This window comes from Microtus pennsylvanicus, chromosome 8 (genome assembly GCF_037038515.1).
Source record: "Microtus pennsylvanicus isolate mMicPen1 chromosome 8, mMicPen1.hap1, whole genome shotgun sequence".
In the NCBI taxonomy this organism is placed as follows: domain Eukaryota; kingdom Metazoa; phylum Chordata; class Mammalia; order Rodentia; family Cricetidae; genus Microtus; species Microtus pennsylvanicus.
This window is the reverse complement of record NC_134586.1, coordinates 75060363-75082803: the sequence shown is the minus strand read 5'-3', so window position 1 is coordinate 75082803 and position 22441 is coordinate 75060363. Positions and strand designations below refer to the sequence as shown.

Genomic DNA, 22441 nt, shown 5'->3' with positions numbered 1-22441 from the left:
TTCTTCCCGGCGCTTTGGTTGCTGTTCTGAATACACCGCTGAAGGATGCAACTTCTTACTATCCCACACACCGGCTCAGAGAGTAGGGTGTTCTCAACTGCCTTAAGAGAATTTTAGCTGCTTTAGTTAAACGTTCAGACCTTTCCCACTTTGGCCGTTCGTAGTTGTATTTCTCCTGAGGGCAGTGTAAAGTATGCCAGACCAATCAGAAATAAAGTCTCGTTTCTGTGACTATGTGACCTTGGGCAGATCACTTAAGTGCGCCAAGCCTGGGTCCCTCAATCATAACGAGGTAGGAGGCGTTTACGGTGCACTGGGTATCTGTTCTACGGATCACTGTCATCTCTCTCAAAGCTGTGGTTGTAATTCTTAGTACTGTGCCGGCCACTAATTGGACAACTCCTGAACTCTCTGCTCTTCCATCCACTCCTAAGGCACCCGACCTGTGCGGTCACTTCCCCCACCCCTCTTCTTTCAAAACAGATTCGGCTTGGGAAGAGCAAAAGCATCTGTCCCTTTAAGGTCGGCCGCCTCCCGGCCACCTGGGACTCACTCCCACTCTCCCTTTCACAGGGGACCGTCCTCTTCACAGTCAGAATCGGCCACGTACTAAGTGCCGCTTCCAACCAATCAAGACGCAGTTATCTCGCGCCTTTGAGGGGCATGCACTTGCACCAATGAGCTCCACGCCTTCTCCAGCGCCTCACTTTGGGAGGCGGGTCCAATCGCAGAACGGGCCAATCTGTTCCAGAGAAGGCATTCGGGAACCGGAAAGACTCACCAATCAGTAAAGAGGACTCAGGGGAGGGCCATTTCTCATTGGTCATCGCTTCCGGAAAAGGGCCGGGCTTCCACAAGCAAAACTACAATTTGATTGGTAGGCATGATGTTGACAACTGGGAATGCGCCCGCCTGGCTCGGAGTGGCAGGGCGCGCAGCCAATCGCAGAGCAGAAGCGCGGACCGCTCGCTCAATGGGCGATGTCCGCGCTAGGCTGTCACTCAGGTGGCGGTGGCTGAGACGTGGCTGGGCAGCCCTGGTGCTGCAGCGCGAAGTCGGGAAGCGGTGGGGTCCGTGGCGCGCGCTCGTGGTGCTCCGAGGCTCCGAGCGGCGGGACGGGCGAGCGCCGACGGCCGGGACTCCATGCCCGCGCGTGGGGCGGGCCGCTGATGGAGCGCGCCACCCGGGCCGGGCCGCGCGCGCTATTGCTGCTGCTGCTGCTGCTGGGCTGCGCGGCGGGGATCTCGGCGGCCACGCGCGCCCGCAGCCTGCCCGCGCCCACGGCGGACGCGGCTTTCGGCTTGGGGGCAGCGGCCGCCCCGACTTCGGCCGCGCGGGTGCCTGCGGTGGCTACGGCCGAAGTGACCGTGGAGGACGCCGAGGCGCTGCCGGCCGCCGCTGGCGAACATGAGTCACGCACGACCGAGCCGGACGACGACGTGGACCTGCGGCCGCGCGGCAGGTGAGAGGTTGTGGACCGGGATCCGGGTGCCCCTCGCAGGGATGCGAGTGACTGCGGATAAGCAGAAAGCCGCGACACCTTCCTGCGTCGTTCAGAGTGCTTGTCTGGTCCTGGCTGTGGGAAGGCAACAGCATCCTCAAAGGAGGATGAGGGATGCTTGGAGAACCCCGCACCCGGCCTAGAGATGAAAGCCCACTTCCTCGCTTTCATTGTTTCCGGGTTTGGCCATCCTCCTGATCCTTTCTACACTCTTACTCCCAAATATGTGACCCGTTCTATTCCAGCGCCGTCGCGACAGCTGTTTAGAGAAAGGACTTTGAAAAGAGATGTCTACGTGTATCCTTCAAATACAAATACCTTGTGGCTCCTAGTCAAGAGTTTTGATTTTTCGTTTCTCTAATTGAGATCTGCTGGAACACCTGCATCAGAATTGCCTGGGGGATGCTGGTTTAAAGGACAGTTTTCTAGGCTCCGCCCCGGTTTCACTGAACCAGACCTTTTCTGGGTAAAAACCTGAAAACTGCGTGTTGAACAAGCTCCCCCAACTGCTCTTGAACACACTAAACTTTAAGCGCTCTGGTTAGGTTCTTGTATACCGGCAGTTCTTTGATAGTTAAAGAGGGTTACCATAGTTTATTTCAGCTGGGTTTCTTAGCCTTATAAGCATACAAATTCAAGAGACAAATTTTGAAGCAATTTTCAAAGTCTGCATGGAATATAATGATAAAGTATTTTCAGACAGCACATGTGGAGAAAGTGGCACTATTTAACAAAAGGGATGATAAAAGCATTAGGTAAAGCAAGACAGAGAGAACCATTAAATTAGAAAGTATTTTAAGTTTATAACGTAGTATTTACTTAGTTCTAGCAAGTATCCGAACCTTGATCTATGTACCCAGTGACTACTGGAAATAACCTGAGTCCTAAGATTATCCATAAACATTTGGATAAACATCTTGGAGCTGCTGTAAGTTACAAGTGGTAATTTACCAGAATAAATTGCAAGAAGTAGAGTGAAATATTTTGTTTTCCTGAGAACACACACCCACACTAACAGGTCCTTACTAAACTCCTCAGAGCCCAAGATTCACTGGCGGTCCCGAGGTTGAGCAGGTAGCCCTTGGTAGGAGTCAGTGGTCAGGGAGAAGCGGTGCAAATGAAGTGTCATGGTGATCCAAGGCTTTTGTGGTTTTCACAGTGTTCGGAGAAGGGGTGAGGTAGGTTCGCAGGCAAGAAATTGCTGGGACAGGGTTGGAAATGGGTAGAATGCAGACAGTAGTGCACTTCAGACAGCCAGAGGCACGGGGGCTGGAAATTATGCTGAGATCCTTTGCCATACATGCGTGCGTGTGTGTGCCTGTGCCTACCCTATCAACGTCATTGCTTGGAAACATGTTGTTAGACCTCCAGAGTCAGGCACCACCCAACCTACTGACTAAGCTCTATATTGTAATAGATCACCTTATGATTAAATACACATTAGTTTGAGAAATATTATCTTGAATGGCAGGCCTGAGCAAAAGTTATGCTGAAATCTTTCTCTAACAACAGGGTTCACTGAAACCCAAGGTAAGGATACTAAAAGAACATCCTTGCTAGCCCCATAATGGCTCCCACAATCAAGCTATGTCTTTCCTTGTTCTCCCTCTCTGTCCTTTCCCCATCTGGACCATCCCATTCCCTCATATTCTCCTCCTCCCTCCCCTTCTCTCCTCCCTCCTCCTTCTACTTTCCTTTCCCCCTCCCAATTTTATAGTGGGTGGGTAGATGGGGGCGAGGGAACACCTTCATAGGACCAACTAGGCCCTCTGAATGTGGGTGACAGTTGTTTGGCCGGAGCAGACTGTGGAACCCTCTGACAGTGAGACCGGGATTTATCCCTAGTACTTGAACTGGCTTTTTGGAGCCCATTCTCTTTGGAGGGTACCTTACTCAGCCTAAATATAGGGGCGAGGACCTTGGTAGTGCCTCAAAGTGATGTGTCTGACTATGTTGACTCCCTATGGGAAGTCTTACCTTCTCTGAGGAGTGGATGGGGGCTGGAGGGAGGGGAAGCTTGGGGGAGCGGGAAGAGAGGAGGGAATGGGAACTGGGATAGGCATGTAAAATGAGAAAAGATCGTTTTTTTTAAAATAAAAATAAAAATTAATTAATTAATTAAAAAAGAAAATGAAAGGAGTAAAGGTGGCTCTTTATTTGAGGTGGCTCTTGCATATAATTGCAGCACCTGGGAGGCAGAGGTGGGAGGATTGCTGTGAGTTCTGGATTACAGAATGCAGGACCACTTTCTTCCTTACTCAGAAACAAGAGAGAAACTAGAAGAAATCCGCCTGGTGGAGAGCATGTGATCTCTGGATAGTGTGAAGTTAGCATAGTGTAAATGAGTGAGAAGCCACGGGTGAGTTGGGTCAGCTGGAGATACGTATTCAAAGTTAAAGAAAAGGTTTTTTCTAAGTGCTATTTACAAGTTAAAAAAAAAAGTCTGAAGACATCAGTTCCATAATAATAGAATGATATCCTGTTTGTTTCAAGGGGAGGGCTGGAGGGACAGAGCTAAGTTAACCAAGCGTTGATTGCAGACAGCTGTGAAGAACTCTGGCACTTGCAGAACAGGGGGAGGTGAGGAATCAAGGGCTGTGTTTTTGTGCCTTGTCTTTTGATGCATAGCAAGACAAGACCTATTGAGATTCATTTTCTCCTTAGATAGGCATTCGTCTTTACCCATGGCACTTGACGTGTTCACTCTGCATCTCAGACCTTGTGACTGACTGGATAAATATTCTTGTTTCCCAAAAATGTAAACTTGTTTTTCTAGTAGCAGTCTCCCAAAGTCCTGTCCTCCCCCCCCCCCCAGAGAGAGAGAGAGAGAGAGAGAGAGAGAGAGAGAGAGAGAGAGAGAGAATTGGGAAGATCATCTCAATCACACACTTAACTGTTGGGCTTTAAGGATACTGGCAGAGTTTATATTACCAGCTCTAATTCTAACCTGTAACGAATTGCCAAGTGTTAGCTGGTCCCTGCAGTGGGTTGGGCCTACACTGTTACTTGGTTCCTGCGGTGGGTTGGGCCTGCAGAGAGTTACTTGGTTCCTGCAGGGGGTTGGCCATTTTACACCAAAGACGGTCTGAAGTTATAAGGAACTAATTTAATCTTGATTGTCACACTCATTGCAAAGTTTATTTCCTTTTGCGTTGCTTGTTCTCCCTACTTCCTAACACAAGTATTACTGAACTTAACATTTCCTCCTGGTGTCTCTGTACACTGTTCATCTGCTAAGGGAAGTTTTTGGATTAAATGAGATAACATCAAATATTTTGCAAATGTAAGATGATTTAATTCCTCTTTATTTCTCTTTTGACTCCGTCTTTTCCCAGACTGACTGGATAGGAAGCAAAGGTGCAGAAATCTGGCCTTCGCTAGATTTTCAAATTCATAATCCTAGTATTTTGTTTGCTGTTTTAAATCCCCTTTAGGTCATTAATAAGTAGTATCTCTGACTATTGTGTTGAAAGAGAATCTTGTCAATCATATAGGCCTGTCAGTGTTCACTTTTCCCACTCCACACTCTGGAGGTTAACCAAAATCACACTTAACGAGGAATTTACATGTAACTTGCCAAACAAGTTGTAAGCCAAACTAAACATGCTTTGGGCCGATACATGGACTGTTTTTTCTCTCTACAATTGCCTTCAACTTCATTGATGCCTAGAACTCTGTGACAGGTACTAGGCTAGTCTTCATTTGAACCCAGCTCTGTGTGTTTATTTTACAAAAGGACCTGTCTGTCAGTTGCTGTGAACAGTAGTTAGAACTTGGCTCTTCAGCACCAGTTACCTGAGGTCCCCACCTGCCTCTTTCCTTTTCTTTTTAGTGAAAGCTGCTGTTTATATAATTTGTTCTAAAACACTCTGAGGGACACTGGGTGTAGCTCTGTGATAGGCAAATACCATCAGTGATGTCCAGGGCTTTAATTGGGAACATCAAAAGCAAGAGGGCAAACAAACAAACAAGTTTACGGGGTAAATGTAAGGGGAGGAAATTAGATATGTAGTGTTTTTAAATCCCTGTTCTATTTGTGAGTGGCCATTTTGAGTAAAATTGCTTAATTGTATAAATTAGAGATACTTTTTTATTTTCCTCATGTAGCCCAGGCTGATTTTGAACTCATGATCCTCTGGCCTCTACCACCTAAATACTGGGTTGTTTCGTTGTTGTTGATGTTTAGACAGAGTGTTATAATATAGCCCAGGCTGGCCTCAAGTTCATGATCCTCCAGATTCCCTTGTGCTAGGATTATAGGCATGAGGCATCATATCTTGCCTAGAAAAAGTTTCTGTCTTAAAAAGGACTCTCTGTTACTCTTGTGTTACATGTAGATTTGCTGAAGCATCCTCAAGGTCTAGCTGATATATAAAAACATTTAAGTATAGTTGTTTTAGGTATTACATTTTTTTCATTAGAAGCCTAGCTATTCTTAAGATATGATTAAATATAGGAAGCTTGATTGGATGATTTACTTAGTAGAGGAATACTAAGGAGTCAAGTCTAGTCAGTATTAATTTTTTTTGTATGAAAACACATGTTTCTTTTACTGAATGTATGTGTTGGTGGAAGATTCCTGGCCCTATCAAAAAATATACATATATGTGTATATATTTTTCCAGTCGAATCATATTATCAGGTTTGTAAAGTATATTCACAAGAAGAAGAGAAATAGAAAATATTAAAGTAAGCAGGGTGTTTGTTTTCTAGACAGGGTTTCTCTGTGTAACAGTACTGACTATCCTGGAACTCACTCTGTAGACCAGGCTGGCCTCGAACTCACAGAGATCTGCTTGCCTCTGCCTCCCAAGTGCGGAGATTAAAGGCATGTACCACACCACTGGGCAGAAAGTAAACAATTGCTAATATGTAAATTACTTAATCCAGATAATGCTTTCTGTCACCTGCTTGGGAAGTCCACAGGAGTTAAGACTCCTTTGAAATGACTTTATGAAGGAGTTTAGCATCTACCAGAGTCCAGCAAATTTAACTGTCAGTAGACAGATGTTCTGAGCAGCTTAAGCCAGAGTCAAAGGTTCTTTAAAATTAAGTCAGACCCAACACAGTCTGTGTATTCATTTGGCCTGAAGTAATTTCTTCTAAATTGAGGACGTAATCAGAATGGTTACAAGATAAATGACACTTTGATGACATTTTCTGAAGCAGGAAGGAAGGAAGGAAGGAAGGAAGGAAGGAAGGAAGGAAGGAAGGGAGGGAAAAGTGCATATTATAGTAGCATAATAGTCATTTGGGCGGACTTGGAGTTGATAGACTAACAGCTGGGAAGACTGTATTCCCCAGCCCTGTCCTAAACTTAATTGTGAGTGGTCCTAGGCAAGTTCCATTTCTCTGCATCTTTCTCAGCCTCTCTGCCTTTTTGATGTGGATAATGTCTTTACATCATGTAATTGATTTGTGTAATAAACATTTCCTTATTTTACTAGGCTAGGCACTGCCAGGCACTGAGAGTGGAGAGAGCTCAGAGTCTGGCAGAAGTAACTTTGTTTACAGAATTAACTAAATTGTAGTAGATAGGCATCCTCATAATGGCATGAAGCTGAAGAGAATGGGAATGTCACTATCATATTATCAAATCCTTGAATATAAGAAGTGTCAGGGTAGGAGCTGGAGAGGTGTCTCTGGTTAAGAACACTTGCTGCTCTTGCAGAGGACCCAGGTTTGGTTCCAGCACCTATATAGTGGCTCACAACCATCCATTACTCCAGTTACAGGTGATCTTGTATCCTCCACGGCCACCAGGCATACACATGGTACACATACATACTTGCAAATAAAACACTCATACATATAAAATAACATACGTCTTTCAAAGAAATGTCAAAGGCCAGAGAAAGAGTTCAGTGGACAAAATGGTTTCCATGAAGCCCGATGACTTCATTTGATTGCCGGAATCCAGGTGACTGGCATATCTATAATCCCAACACTCCTATGTCAAGATGGGATGCAGAGACAGGAGAATCATTGGAGACTTGCAGGTCAGCTAGTCTGGGATACACAGTGTCTCGGCAGACCCTGCTCCAAAAGTAAGAGGGAAGGAAAGACCCTACTCCCCAAAGCTGTGATATCCATATACATGCATGCATACACACACACACACACACACACACACACACACGCGCGCGCGCGCATATACACATCCAAATAATAATAAATAAAATTTTAATTTAAAAAAGAAATTCTCTTGGTCAGAATAGGCAGTGGAATCACAAGCAAGGACACAGTAGGGGTTTTACAGTGAATTTAGCAGGACTTCTAAGCCTGAGTTCCCAGATCACTGTTAATCTATATAGGGGATCTTTGTGATCCAGTGTAAATTCATGGACTATAGATTTTTTAAATAATGGAATGGAATGAAATATTTCATAAGGAATACACTAATTAAAAAGTCAAGCCAGGTGTCGTGACACATACCTGTAATCCCAGCAGCACTCAGAGGCAGAAGGGCCAGGTCTTCAGGGCCATCCTCTGCTATACACAGTGTATCTGAGGTCTTCGGGGGGGGGGGGCATTCTCTGCTACATACACAGTGTATCTGAGGTCTTCAGGGCCATCCTCTGCTAAACACAGTGTATCTGAGGTCTTCGGGGGGGGGGCATCCTCTGCTAAACACAGTGTATCTGAGGTCTTCGGGGGGGGGGGCATCCTCTGCTACATACACAGTGTATCTGAGGTCTTCAGGGCCATCCTCTGCTAAACACAGTGTATCTGAGGTCTTCGGGGGGGGGGGCATCCTCTGCTAAACACAGTGTATCTGAGGTCTTTGGGGCCATCCTCTGCTACATACACAGGGTATCTGAGGTCTTCAGGGCCATCCTCTGCTATATACAGTGTATCTGAGGCTATAAAATACCCCATCTCAACAAACAAACACAAAAGAGTGAACTTTGTGCTTTGAGCTCAAATTATGTCAACCCTTCAATAATACTTCTTTCTTTCCAGAAACCATGCCTGTTTAGGCTAGTTTTAAATATTTTCTTTAAAGCTGGGGCAATGCAGGCTACCAAGATGGGTCAGCAGGTGAAGGAGCTTGCCACCAACCCCAGTAACATGATCTTCATCTCTAAGACCCACTTGGGAAATGAGAGAACCAACTCCTCTGTTGTCCTCAGACATCCACAATTCAGGTTGTGGCACATGTATGCTCCCCCCATACAAAAAATAAATAAATGTAAAAACATTATTGGAGAATTAAGCACTTGGCAAATGAAATGTTTGAAGACAGGGTGATAATTGAATGAACTAAGGAACCTTGTTGAGAAGGCTGGAAACCCCTGGAGGGATTGTCATGGTTGAGAGGTGTGAGGAGAAGGGATTAGCTCGGCAGCAGAGACAGAAAATGAGGTTGGCAAAGTACAGAGGAGCTAATTTGTGAAAGTGTAAAGCAGTGGGCACAGCAGAAGTTAGTCCGAGCTCTACTGTGGACTCAGACTCATCAGAAAAGGGAAGAAATGGTCCTGAAGGCAGAAATTATGGCAGGCTTTCACAATGTTTTGATGAAAATGATCTTAATGTCAAGACCAATGGGGGTGAGGTATATATTGCATGTTAGGGTACAGTGTAAAGAGAGGAAGAAGAAGGAGGAAAAACTGGTGAGAGGTTTAACTTTCTGTATGTGACATCCTGATAAGGGGTAGAACCTACCTGCTGAGTTGTCGTAAAAGGGATGGTGAACCGCAAATACCACATAGGTTTGTTCAAGGAAGAGCATGCAGTGCAAACAGAGAAAGTGCCTGCTGGGAAGAGATGTGGGAATGGCAGAGGAGAGTCTGTGGGAAGCAGAGGCCCCTGTGGGACACTTGTAAAGGGGGTGGATCACTGAAACCCTTCCTGCAGTAGCTGGAAAGGGTTGGAGTGGTGCTTACTGGGAACCCGAACAGATGCTCCGCTACACTAAGGACCTAGGGCTTGCAGAAGTGGTTGCAGATCATGTTTTAATGAGTCGTGAATTCTTTACTATAAATGGAGACTGCTTTTTCGTTCTTAGCTGTCCAGACCCAAATAATCACATAGAAACTGTATTAATTACAATACCGTTTGGCCAATGGCTTAGGCACATTCCTAGCTAGCTCTTACATCTTAAATTAACCCATTTGTATTATTTTATATTTTGCCATAATGTTTGTGGTTTGCCGGTAAGGTTCTGGCATCTTTCTCCTTCAGCAGCTACACGGTGTCTCCCTAACTCTGCCTTCTTTCTCCCTGCATTCAGTTTAGTTTTTCCTCCTACCTATATTCTGCCCTGCCATAGACCAAAGCAGCTTCTTTATTAACCAATGGTATTAAAATATATTCATAGCATACAGAGGGGAGTCCCACATCTCTATGCCTCCTCTGTTGCAAATCAGTTGGCACAGTCGAGCTTAGCATGAAATTCACCCGGGATGTCATGATTCATTGTCTTGTGAGCCTTTAATAGTTTGTAATAATTTGGGTTATATTGAGCTAAGTGAAATAGCTCTATTTCATCTATTAAAAACAAGGAAATGGCCCAGTGGATAAGGTACTTGCTCCTCGAAACTCCTCCCCTTCAACCCCCCCTCAGCAAACTAACTAGACTAGAGGGAATTGGCAAGCTCTGGGTTCCAAAAGAGATTCTGTCTCAATGAATAAAGTAGAGCTGCAGGAAAAATGGCTCAGCATTCAAGAGTACTTGCTGCTCTTCCAGAGGACCCAAATTTGGTTCCCAGCACCTATGTCAGGCAGCCCCTCCAGCTCTAGGGGATCCAACATCTTCTTTTGACTCCACAAGCACCTGCAAACATGACCTGCACATGCAAAATGTACAGATGCACATACAACATATAAATGAAAATAAAAGGTTTGTGGGAGCCAGAAAGAGGGGGAGGAAATCTGGGTCTCTCTATAGCCTTGGCTGGCCTGGAATTCATGATGTAGATCAGGCTGACCTGGAACTCAACAGAAGTCTGCCTGCCTCCCAAGTGCTGGGATTAAAGGTGTCCACCACCAAGTCCAGCTAAAAATAAATCTTGTTTAAAAAACAAAAACAAAAAAAAAATCTTTAAATAAAATTGAGTGAAACTGAGGAAGACATCAGCTGTCCCCTTTAGCCATGAAATACATATGCATTGCAAAATAAATACATAAATAAAAAATTATAAAAACCCCAACTGAGTGAACTTTGAGGAGATTCAGGGCAGAGCCATGGAGATGTGTACCAGGTCTGACTTCCAGGCCCTACCTGTGAATTCTTTGATCCTTGAATAAGTTCAGGGTTTTCATCTTGTTTGAAATAGTGCATTCACGGGGAGATAAATGCCTTTTTGCTGGCCCTCTTTTCATCTCTCTGTTCCGGTGCCGATGGCACCTCTGTCCTTCTGTTATTCCTGTAGTCAGCTGGACCGCTTCGGTTTTCAGCAGAGTCAGTGGCAGTGAGCATCCTTCTCTGTCAGTCATTAGGTGAGCTGCAGAACCTCGGGTCTGCAGTGTCCTGCTTGTGCTGCTGATCCCGGCTATGGCACGAGGGACCCCTCCCTTGAGATGCTATAGGAAGGAGCCAAAGTGAACACTCTTAGTCTGTTACTGCCAACTTGTCATGCACCCTGGCCTATAACACGAGAGCTAGAGGATTTTATAGCATTTGTTTTCTTTTATTTTTTTTAACACTCGGCATAACTAGAGGTGAGAGTCTCTTGACCTCAGGCCAGCTCCAGCAACAGGTAGAAAGTTTAAAAGGAATTGGGCTGGTCTTTTTCTTTGGCTTGTCAACTAAAGTTATATGACAAAATTTTTATTTTCACAAATAAGATAAAGGGTTACTACTTTAAAGCCCAAAACAAGAAAAGTAATGCATAATTTGGCAATTTATATTATGTGTATGTGTGTGTGTGTGTGTTTTTAAGACAGGATTTTACTATGTAGTCCAGGCTATCCTTAAATTTGCTATGTTGTCCAGGCTGGCTTGCTGGAGATCCTTCTGTCTCCTGTGGATCATGGGGTTTATCACAACACCTCACAAATTGTGCTTTGAGAGACTTCAAATTAATTTATATGAACTTATTTCCTTGATTAACTTATAGCTTTCTTTGTGCATATTGTACATCAAATGCAATGCAAGGAGCGTAATTGTGCCTTCTAATCCTAACCAGGAACATAACGATGCATAGTTGGAATCTGTGTGGTCTTTTATTTTTTCCTTTGAGACAGGGTTTCTCTGTAGCTTTAGAGCCTGTCCTGAAACTAGCTCTCATAGACCAGGCTGTCCTCGAACTCACAGAGATTCTCCTGCCTCGGTCTGAGTGCTGGGATTAAAGGCATATGCCACCACTGCTTGGCCTGTGTGGTCTTTTAAAAAGATGTGAATTTTTACTTACTGTTTGTTTTGTGTGTATGTTTGTGCTCCTGCTATGTGTGCTTCAGCACACACATTTGAAGGTCAGTGGACAACCTTCAGGAGTTAACTTTCCATGTCTACCAAGGAATCAAACTCAGGCTGTTGTGCTCAGCATTAAGCACCTTTACCAGCTGAGTTCTCACCCCTGACTCTTGTGTGGTCTTTAAAGCAGGAAAATAAGCCCAGCAAATTCCTAGTGTTTAACTAGGAGTTGAAACCAGTTCATTTGAAACCGGTGTTCAACTCTTTCTTTCATCCAGTGTGAAATTTACAGTCTGCTGTGTTTCTGGGGTGTATGTCCCATGCAAAGAAAGATAATAACAGTAAGAAAAATTATACTGTTTGAGAAATCCTCAGGGTAGTCTTGACTTTGGACATGTCAACTTTGATATGCCAAGAAGCCTGCTAGGGAACTTTATGATAGTATTCAGACATGTGTGTCCAGACCTCAGGGGAGAGGCCTAGAGCCAGAGACAGAAGTTTTGGAATTTCCAGCACAGAGGTATGTTTAAAGCTATGAGACTGGCTGAGATCACCAAGATAGTTAAACATAGGAGAGACTATTTTAAGAGGCAAGAAAGATGAAGAGGAACCAGAAAATGGAACTGAGAAAGAAGATCATAGAATTAAGTGAAAAAATAATTGTTATAATATTTATTTTCAAAATTAAAATATAATTACATAATCTCCCTATTCCCTTTCCTCCCTCCAATCATTCTCAGTTACCTCCCTTCTCTCAAATTCATGGCCTTTTTTTCTTTAATTGTTCTCTCTCTCTCCTTCTTAAATATATAAATACAACCTGTCCATTCCATATAGAGTTACTTCTATGTTTCGGGACTGACCACTTGGTATTAGATAATCAATTGTGAGGGATGAGGGAGCCCCTTTCCCTGAGGAAGACTTTCTCCCACTCTCAGCATTCCCTAGTGCTGCTAGTTTTTTGTTTAGGGTTGAGGCCCTATGAGCTTTCGCCCTTCCAAAGTTACCATGTCCATCGCTGTTGTTATTGTTCAGGTCTTGTTTCTACAGCCATCTTAATGAAAATTCAGGGATGTAGCTTCTCTGACATTTCTAGGAGACACAGTCTCACAGCAAACTTCCTGTTCCTCTGATTCTTACAAACTTTCCTTAGAAGTTAGGCTGTATATGTAGTAGTTGGGACCGGGTACCACATGATCTCATAATCTCTTGTCTTCTGCATTTAATTGGTTGTGGCCTTTTGCAGTAGTCTCTGTCTGTTTCAGGGAAAAGAATATTAGAAAAATATCTAGGAATGGTGTTTGAGCCTAGTCTGTATAATGACATCCTGGACAGCCAGGGTGCTTGCTCGCTCTCTCTCTCTCTCTCTCTCTCTCTCTCTCTCTCTGTGTGTGTGTGTGTGTGTGTGGGTATGTGTGTGTGTAGATAGATAGATAGATAGATAGATACATAGATAGATAGATAGATAGATAGATAGATAGATAGATAGATAGATAGATAGATAGATAGATAGATGGGGGGCCTGGCCTCTGGAAAAATAAATAAATATGTGCATAAATCAGGAAAATATGGTATCTTAGAGTATGTTTCCCAGCCAGGTGGTGGTGGCACACTCTTTTAATCCCAGCACTGTACTCGGGAGGCAGAGGCAGGCAGATCTCTGTGAGTTCTGGTCTGCAAGAGCTAGTTCCAAGACAGGTTCCAAAGCTATAGAGAAACTTTGTTTCTGTATGTTTCCCAAAGTGCAAGAGTCTACTTAGCCCTGAGTATTTGTCATCCTGAAGGTCAGTAGTGACTCCAGAGAGAACTGCTTTGGTACATGGGAGTTTTGTTATTAGAAAGACCCAAGTAAGAGTGTTTAGTATTTAGACTTTCGGGGTTTTTCAAGAGGGGGCTATGAGACAGGGTCTTTCTGTGTAGCCCAAGTTGGCCTGAAGGTCTTAATTTTTCTGCCTCAACGTCCCAGATGCTGAGAACATCTACCAGGACTAGCTGGTTCTGATTTTACATTGGGAATTATAGGAGATTGGAATCCTATTCTTGTGTATTCAGGCTGCCTTAGACTGGGAGGCTAGAAACAACAGAAATGTTTTTCTCACAGTTGTGAATAAGAGAGAGAGGTGAGGGCAAGATGGTAGTAAGGGTTGTAGGGTCAGTGACTTACACCTTCTGGTGGGGTCAGAGGTTTGTTGGAGTCCAAGAAGAGGAAGTGAATGGTAAAGAGAAGACCTGGGCTTGGGGTGAGATGCCTGAAATGTGGTCCTGACAGACTCAAGGATCTGACAGGAGAGGCCGATGCAAGGTAGACACAGTAAAAACCCAGAGAACTGAGCAGAAGAAATGTGGGATGGTGAGTCCCCAGCAGCTAAACTCTTGAAGGAATAAGGGTCAGTACAGGACCATAGGAGGGGTGATGGATGGAACAGTCTGATCCCAAGAATTTTGAGGGAGAAGGAGGAAATGAGCTAGAAGTAGCAAGGAGATAAAAACCTGGTAGTCGGGGGCTGGAGAGATGGCTCAGAGGATAAGAGCACTGGCTGCTCTTCCAGAGGTCCTGAGTTCAATTCCCAGCAACCACATGGTGGCTCACAACCATCTGTACTGAGATCTGGCGCCCTCTTCTGGTGTGCGGGCAGAATGTTGTATACATAATAAATAAATAAATCTTTAAAAAAAAAACCTGGTAGTCAAGAGTCGTGATAGGAGGATGTCGTCTCTTCAATAGGGAAGCAGTGTTCTTAGGGAAAGTTCTAGAAAAGCAAGCAGCAGAGTGAAAATTTGGGAAGAGAGCCTGGGTCAGAGCTCATTTGGGTAAGTGCTTGCTGCATAAGCATGAGGGCCCAGGCAAAAACTGGGTGTCTTGGCACACTACTGTAATCCCAGCCCTGGGTAGGCAGATACAGGAAGACCCCCGGGATTCACACACACACTCACATGCACGTGCACGCATACATACATACACCATACATGAAAGTTTGGGGAGGGATGTGTTGCAAATGGATCTCCGGAGGTGGGGAAAGAGAGGAGGAGAGGACAGCCAGGGATGTTGAGATCTTCATGGTGGAGGGGAGACCTAGGAATTGAGGGCTTTTCTTGGGAGACTTGAGCAGATAGAGGGCGTGCTGAAGTTGGTGTCTTGCTGCAGAGACAGATAGGTGACAAGACCTTAGAGACTGAGGGGCAGTGGTGTCCCCTCTGCTTACTGATGGGACTACTTTCCTTTCACGTGAGAGGGTAAGTGCACATTGTCTTAGATTGCTTTCCTAAGTTTGTTCTCTTTATTTTTCATTTACAGATCCTTAGTAATTATCAGCACTTTAGATGGAAGAATTGCTGCCCTGGATGCTGAGAATCATGGTAAAAAGCAGTGGGATTTGGACGTGGGCTCTGGTTCCTTGGTTTCATCTAGCCTCAGCAAGCCAGAGGTAAGACTCAAGTTGTGCTGAGAATCACTGGTGTGTCTCCTTGTGACGCTTGAGCTCGGAGCCTTTGCCTGGGTTAGAGACGTCAAGCAGTCACTGCACCTTCCTGTAAAATGGTGTGGATGATAGCGCCCACTTCTTAGGATTGCTGCAGGCGTTCAATGTGTTAGTCTTATAAGTAGCCAAGGAACTGTGTCTGCTATATCCATATAGTGTGTTACCTGGTTGGTCACATGATCTTCTTTTCTTGTTGTCATCATAGGATCCCCAAGGAGGAACAATAATTGAGATTTTCTAGTTAGAAATCCATGCTGCAGAACCCTGTGCTTTGTTACTTTCTACATTTTTTTCTTAAGTGTTGTATATCCTAATTCTCTTTTGTTTTTCATATGCTCCAAATCAGGTCACTTAAGTATATATAACTATAGTGGAGGAGGTGGATGGAGAGAGAGGACCCAGGCACACAGGCACGCATATGCCATATTGCACACATGGAGGTTGTGTGATCAGTTCTCTCCTTCCACTGTGGGTTCCTGTATGGCCAACACTTCTACCCACTGAGCCAGCCCGAAATGCCCTGCATTTCATCTCATTTTATCAGTAGCAGAAAATGTGTACTTCCTAGTTCTGAGCTCTGTAATATAGAGAGCAACAAACAGATTTAGATTATGCTTCCAAAACTACTCCAGCTCCACCCCTTAGCAGGTTAGTTCCCCATCAGTGAGGAACTGCCCATTTCGGGGTGGTGCCATGGGGAGGATTAGAGGAGAGAAGCTTATTTTCCAGTATTTAATCTTGACTCTGGGTTGTCTCCTTCTGTTGTTTAAGTCATTTTAAGTAAGTCCGTCTTTAGAGTGTGGTGGCTGACATGCAGTCAGTTGGCTGTTGAATGCTCTCAGTCTCCTCCCACAACGAGTCCACTGACTGTGGACACCCCCACGGTAATCTTTCCTTTCAAAAGCTTCCTAGATGATATCAAGTTGAGAAGAGACAGAAACTGACATGAGGGTCTTAAGAATGACCCTACTAACATTGGTGGAGCTTTGTGATGGGAACTTGCTACCAACTTCCTTTCTGTAATCACACTTCCCTGTGTCTTCCAGTAAACGCAGCCTGAATCATTTTTGCTGCACTGAGATTTAGGGAAATAGTCTTGCAGAACCTCTGCATTTCTTATATGCTAAGCCCAGGCTAGTCTTTGAGCAAGTAGTGTTTATTATGCCATTCCTATTCAAATCACGACCCTATCTATATATATATATATATCTATCTGTCTGTCTGTCTGTCTGAAACAGAGTCTTACTATGTAGTCCAGGATAACCTTGTATGCATTATCCTTCTGCCTCAGCCTTCTGAGTGCTGGAATTGTAGGCATGTACCATCACACCCAGCTATATATCTATATTTATGACATTAAAAATTAAAATAAAAATAGCTCAGCAGGCCGGGCGGTGTTGGCGCACGCCTTTAATCCCAGCACTCGGGAGGCAGAGGCAGGCGGATCTCTGTGAGTTCGAGTCCAGCCTGGTCTACAAAGGGTGTTCCAGGACAGGCTCCAAAGCTACAGAGAAACCCTGTCTCAAAAAACCAAAAGAAAAAAAGAAAAAATAAATAGAAGTTCAAATAAAAAAATAATAGCTCAGCAGATAAGAGCACTTGCTACTCTTCAGAGGTCCTGAGTTCAATTCCCAGCAACCATATGGTGGCTTACAACGATCTGTAATGAGATCTGGCGCTCTCCTCTGGCATGCAGGCATACATGCAGGCAGAACACTATATATATAATAAATAAATCTTTTTTAAAAATTAAAATAAGTTGTTCCAAAAGTCTTACTAGTTAATAATAAACCCAGTACATGATAGCATGATGTGTTATCAAGATAAAAGAGGCACCCTTTTTACATATCTGCAAATCTCTTTAATTTGCAGTTTAGTAGAAGACAACTAGATTTTTATATTTACTTCTTTCTTAAATATATTGTATTGTTGTCAGACATGGTAGCCAATGACTATAGTCCCAGCATGGGGAGCTAGAGATCAGCCTTGGGTACATCATGACTTCAAGGCCAGCCTGAAATATATGAGACCTGTCTCAGAAAAACAAAAATTATACTGCAGTTTTTGGTTCAACTATATGAAGACAATTCAATCCCATACATAGGTCATTGGAAAAGGGAGGAATATTTTAGTGACCTTTGGCTTTGTTTTGACACTGCCACCAAAAGTTTCTGAAAGGATCTGAAACCAAAGCAATTAACATTTTAAAAGTGTTTTTATTTATTACTTGGGTTTTTATTTTGTTTTGTTTTGTTTATGTCAGGGTCTCACCATGTGACTCTGGGTGTCCTACAACTTGCTGTGTAGATCAGCTGGCCTCAAACTCACAGAGATCCGCCTGCCTTTGCCTCCCAAATGCTCAGATTAAAGGTGTGCCCCACTCTGACCTTATTTTAATTTATGTGTATATGTGTGTGCCTGCTTGTGTTCCTCAATTGCACAGTTCTCATAGAGACCAGAAGAGAGTGTTGGATCCCTTGGAACTGGAGTGGTTGGGGGCCATTCAGTCTGGATGCTGGGAACCCAACCCAGTCCTCTGCTAGAACAGCAAGTGCTCTTTATGGCTGAGCCATCTCACCAGCTCCTTCAATGAACATATTATACTCTATTGCATTAACATCCACTTACCATCTCACCTTTTCTATAGCACCATAGTTTTCTGACTTCACTAGGAAAAACAGGCTTACTGAGTTATTAATACATAATACATTGGAAAAAATTCAGTTTGTTACTAACATCACTGGTTTAATCAGAAGCTTGGTCTGGTTGGGTGTGGGTTTTGGGTGTTGGGAATTGAGGCCTCCTGCACACTAAGCTCACCTGCCACTGTGCTACCCACCCAGCCCTTCACCGTCTTCCTAAGAACTAGAAAACTGTAGGTTGTCTTCTGTACACACAGCCTACCTAGCTTTCTGATTTTTACTTGAAAACTCAGATTTTATCACAAATACTGCCAGTTGTTGTCTTTGAAGCGAAAAGCCTACTTTGTTCTTTTTGAGAAAATGTCTGGAATATACTGACTGTCATCGCTATTGTTGGTTTCAGTTGATTGTTGAACAAAATGAAGCCATTCGAACAGAGCAAATAATTCAGTACACACAAGTGCTGCTCCTGAGATGCGCTTCAGGTACACTTAAGATGCTCACAAGTGTTGACACACTTCCTGTTAGTGACAAGAAGATAGTCCTGAAGGTCAAGAGTCAATAAAATTTATCATGTTTGTTGCTTCAAATGTTTTATTTCTCTGTGTGTGGCTCTCTGTCTTTCTCTCTCTCTCTCTCTCTCTCTGACTTCTCTGTCTGCCTCTGTGTTGTGTCCTCCCCCCATTCTCTTTCCTTCCTGTTCTCCCTTGCTCCCCCCCCCCCCCCCCGCCCAGTCTTCTTTTAACAGAGTCTTGGAGAGCCCAGGCTCTCCTTGAAATCACAGTCCTCCCGCTTCAGCCTCCTGAGGGTTGGGTTTACGGGTATTCAACACAGTGCCCTGCTAGCATTTTAGGGCTAAGGATTAAATGTGAGGTCTTGCACATGCTTGGCATGTGCTCTGCCAACTGGGCTTTATCCCCAGGCCCATCAAGAACAGTTTGTTTATTTGTTTGGTTTTGTTTTTTTTTTTTTTAAACAGGGTCTCACTTTGTAAACCAGGCTGGCCCTGAACATACAGAGATTCATTTGCCTCTGCCAAGAACACTCTTAATCTGGACATTCTGTCACCTTCCTGTGATTGTGCAATTTAAGAAGCAGAGGCAGGAGGATCACTACAGGTTCAAGGCTAATGTAGTCTTGAGGCCAACCAGGGCTATATAGGAAGACCCTGCCTCAAAAATTTAGAGAAAAACGAAAATACAGTTTCTGTTGCGGAGAGTGCACAGCAGGGAGGGACACAGATCTGTTAGGCACTAGTGTGTCAGCACGCGTTGCCCTTCCACATTCAGAGCATGTCGCAAGAGTGGCAGGAGCAGTCAAACCATGTTCTGAAAGCTGCTTGACCTTCTGCAAAAAAACTACAGACCATAATGTAAGGACTGCTAACCTAATCGATGATAGAAATATTATAAGGACATTTGAGATGATAAACATATTTTCTGGGAGACAGGAAGCACTGTGAGTTGGATCCATCTGTCGCTCATACTACCCAGAATTTACAAGTTATGTTTAGAAGGTGGACTAGGGCTGGGTGTGGTAGTGTGCACCTTTAATCCTGGAACTGGGGAGGCAGAGGCAGTTGGATCTCTTTGAGATCAACATAGTCTTGAGTTCCAGGCCAGCCAAGGCTTCATGTATAGTAAAATTCTATCTCCAAAAAGAAAAGGAAAAAAGGAGGTTAGGCAAACTACTACTACAGAAATGCCCTGAACTGCAGGCAGTATCTTCCAGGACCATGTGGAACAATGTTTTCTGGAGGCTATTGTATCCTCCTGTAAATACAGGGCTTAGTGGGCAGCGACCACGTAAGAGGACGGCTAGTTAAAGTGGGCAGGAAGAATCGGCATGGGCATATGGGACCTGTCTCCCCAGTGACAGTAAATAGAGGCGTGACTCCACCTGGGTCCTCCTGTGTTGGACGCTTGGTTTCTCTCAGCTCTGTCTGTTTGTCATATATGGCCATACATTGGTACACAACTGTAATCTCTGTATTCCAAAGACTGAAGCAGGAGAATAATGATTTCTATACCAGCGTGGGTCATACAGTGAGAACCAGTCTCAGAAGACACAGATAAAGCTGGGCACATGGTGCATGCCATCAACCCAAGCACTTGGGGCAGGACTGGGGAGAAATGAGGGTTAAAAGTCAGCTTGGATTCCAGGAACCCTTGTGAAAAAAAAAAAGAAAAGACAAAAAGAAGCTTGTATAAGCTGGCAAGGTAAAGTTCTTGCTGTGTAAGTGTGAGGACTTGGGATCCCCCAGCACCCAGGTGATAGCTGGATGTAATGATAAAGTCTTGTAATCCTAGTGCTGGGGAAGTGAAGACTGGAGGACCCCAGACTTTCTGGTCAGCTACTCTGGCTCAATCAGTGACTGATGAAGCTACTCAAGGTTGACCTCTGGCCTCCACTTGCACATGCTCACATGTGTATATCCCCCCCCAAACACCCCAGGCACATACATGCACATAACCCATATGCACACACACTATTTTTTCATTAAAAGTACAAATTCATTACTTATTATCCTGCTAGGTTCAGACTCATTGCATCCTGGCTTGTTCTGATGACATGAACTCTTTCTATTCCAAAGGGGTCTGTAAACTAGTGTGTTGTTTTACTGTTTAGTGTGTTTTGTTGTGTAGTGTGTTGCTTTATTGGTGTTTTGACTATGTCAGTGAAATTCCTGGTGTACAAAGGAGAGTGATAGCTCCATAGGAGCAAATATTTTGTATTATATTTAGAAATTGCATGTGGCAGGAAGGCTGAGGTGTCATGCGTTACACACCTCATTTGCACTCTTTCCTGTTTACAAAGCACCTACAAAACTTCCTCAGAAGAATGTCAGTATGAAACCAAAGTACAACTGTGCCTCTGAGTGTGTATTAGGATGACTGGGGAGCCTGGATTCACTCTGGGGGCTTTAGCAGATTACACCCACTATTTTGGACAGCCAGTAGCTAAGACACGTGTTTTAACTTTTCAGAAGGACCTCCTGATATGAAATCTGATTTGCTTTTCCTGTGGTAATTTAAATATAGGCTCAACCTTTAAAAAGTGTGGAGATTTAATTATGATTCCTCACTGTCCTAAAATTTTATTTTAATAAATTTGTTCTGTAGGAGATTTTTTTTTTTGAGGTTTGTGGGCACTTTTGGGCCACACAAATCTAAATAGACTAGAACTGTCAAGGTGGCTCAGTTGGTAAAGGGACTTGCTGCTAAGCCCGAGGACCTGGCTTTGATCCAGACCCATATGGTGAAAAGAGAGAACCTCCAGTTGCCCTCCGTCCCCCACCACCCTCATGCCGTGGCATGTGCACGCACACACAGACACACACACTTTAAGTGAATGTAAGTAAAAAACAAAAATTCCGTGGATGGGTTGGGCATGGTGGCACATGCTTTTCTTCAAGCCCAGCACAGAAACAGAAGCAAGTAAGAAATCTGTGAGTTCAGAGCTAGCCTGGTCTACATAATGAGTTCCAGGCCAGCCAGGGCTACATAGTGAGACCCTGTCTCAATCCATTAACCAACCAAATAAATTTCAATAGACTAGATGTTTTTGAGCTCTCATTTCTCTGTGTCTTGGGGCACTTCTGTAACTACCCAGTTAGTCCTTATGTTTATTGAGGATGCCTTTATGAAGAACGTTCCAAATATGTATATGTTCAATTGACTTGAACTTACTTAGATGGCTATTTTTATCTTTACTTAGATTTTTACCTTTTTACTTAGACTTTAGACATATCATATTGTTTTCTATTTTTGCACTGTGCCCTCCTTTCCTCCTAAAAAGAGCAAGCAATTCTATTGTTAGTTGACACTTAGTTAGAATTCAGAGTTTTACTTTATTTTAGACATGATTTTCCCCAGGTGATGAGCCTTTCTGCTTCAAACAGGTGCATAAACAGACAGAGACAAACAGACAGCAATGACATGGTGCTCTTGGGGAGGAGAGGGTGTTTTACCAACTCTCCTTCACCCTGTCTGGCACAGGGGCTTCCTGCCGCTGCCATCACAGTAGCGGATTGCAAGCATGCCCCCACCACACTGGTTAAATGGAATACCTTTGAAAAGATGGCACACACCTGGAGCTGAGCACACCTGGAGCTGAGCATGGTAGCACACACCTGGAGCTGAGCATGGTAGCACACACCTGGAGCTGAGCATGGTGGCACACACCTGGAGCTGAGCACACCTGGAGCTGAGCATGGTAGCACACACCTAGAGCTGAGCATGGTAGCACACACCTAGAGCTGAGCACACCTGGAGCTGAGCATGGTAGCACACACCTAGAGCTGAGCATGGTAGCACACACCTGGAGCTGAGCACACCTGGAGCTGAGCATGGTAGCACACACCTAGAGCTGAGCATGGTAGCACACACCTAGAGCTGAGCACACCTGGAGCTGAGCATGGTAGCACACACCTGGAGCTGAGCATGGTGGCACACACCTATAC

The 22441-nt window shown here is 44.3% G+C and overlaps 1 protein-coding gene across 1 annotated transcript in view; it reads left to right on the top strand.

Moving 5' to 3' along the window:
- The first annotated feature begins 1019 nt into the window (after window positions 1-1019).
- The window catches only part of Eif2ak3 (eukaryotic translation initiation factor 2 alpha kinase 3), a 71038-nt gene continuing 49616 nt past the window's right edge, over window positions 1020-22441 (top strand). Inside the window, exons 1-2 of the mRNA XM_075983886.1 lie at window positions 1020-1462; window positions 15154-15283. Of these exons, the coding sequence (XP_075840001.1) occupies window positions 1170-1462; window positions 15154-15283 (423 nt within the window). The 5' untranslated portion in view covers window positions 1020-1169. The remainder of the gene's footprint in view (window positions 1463-15153; window positions 15284-22441) is intronic.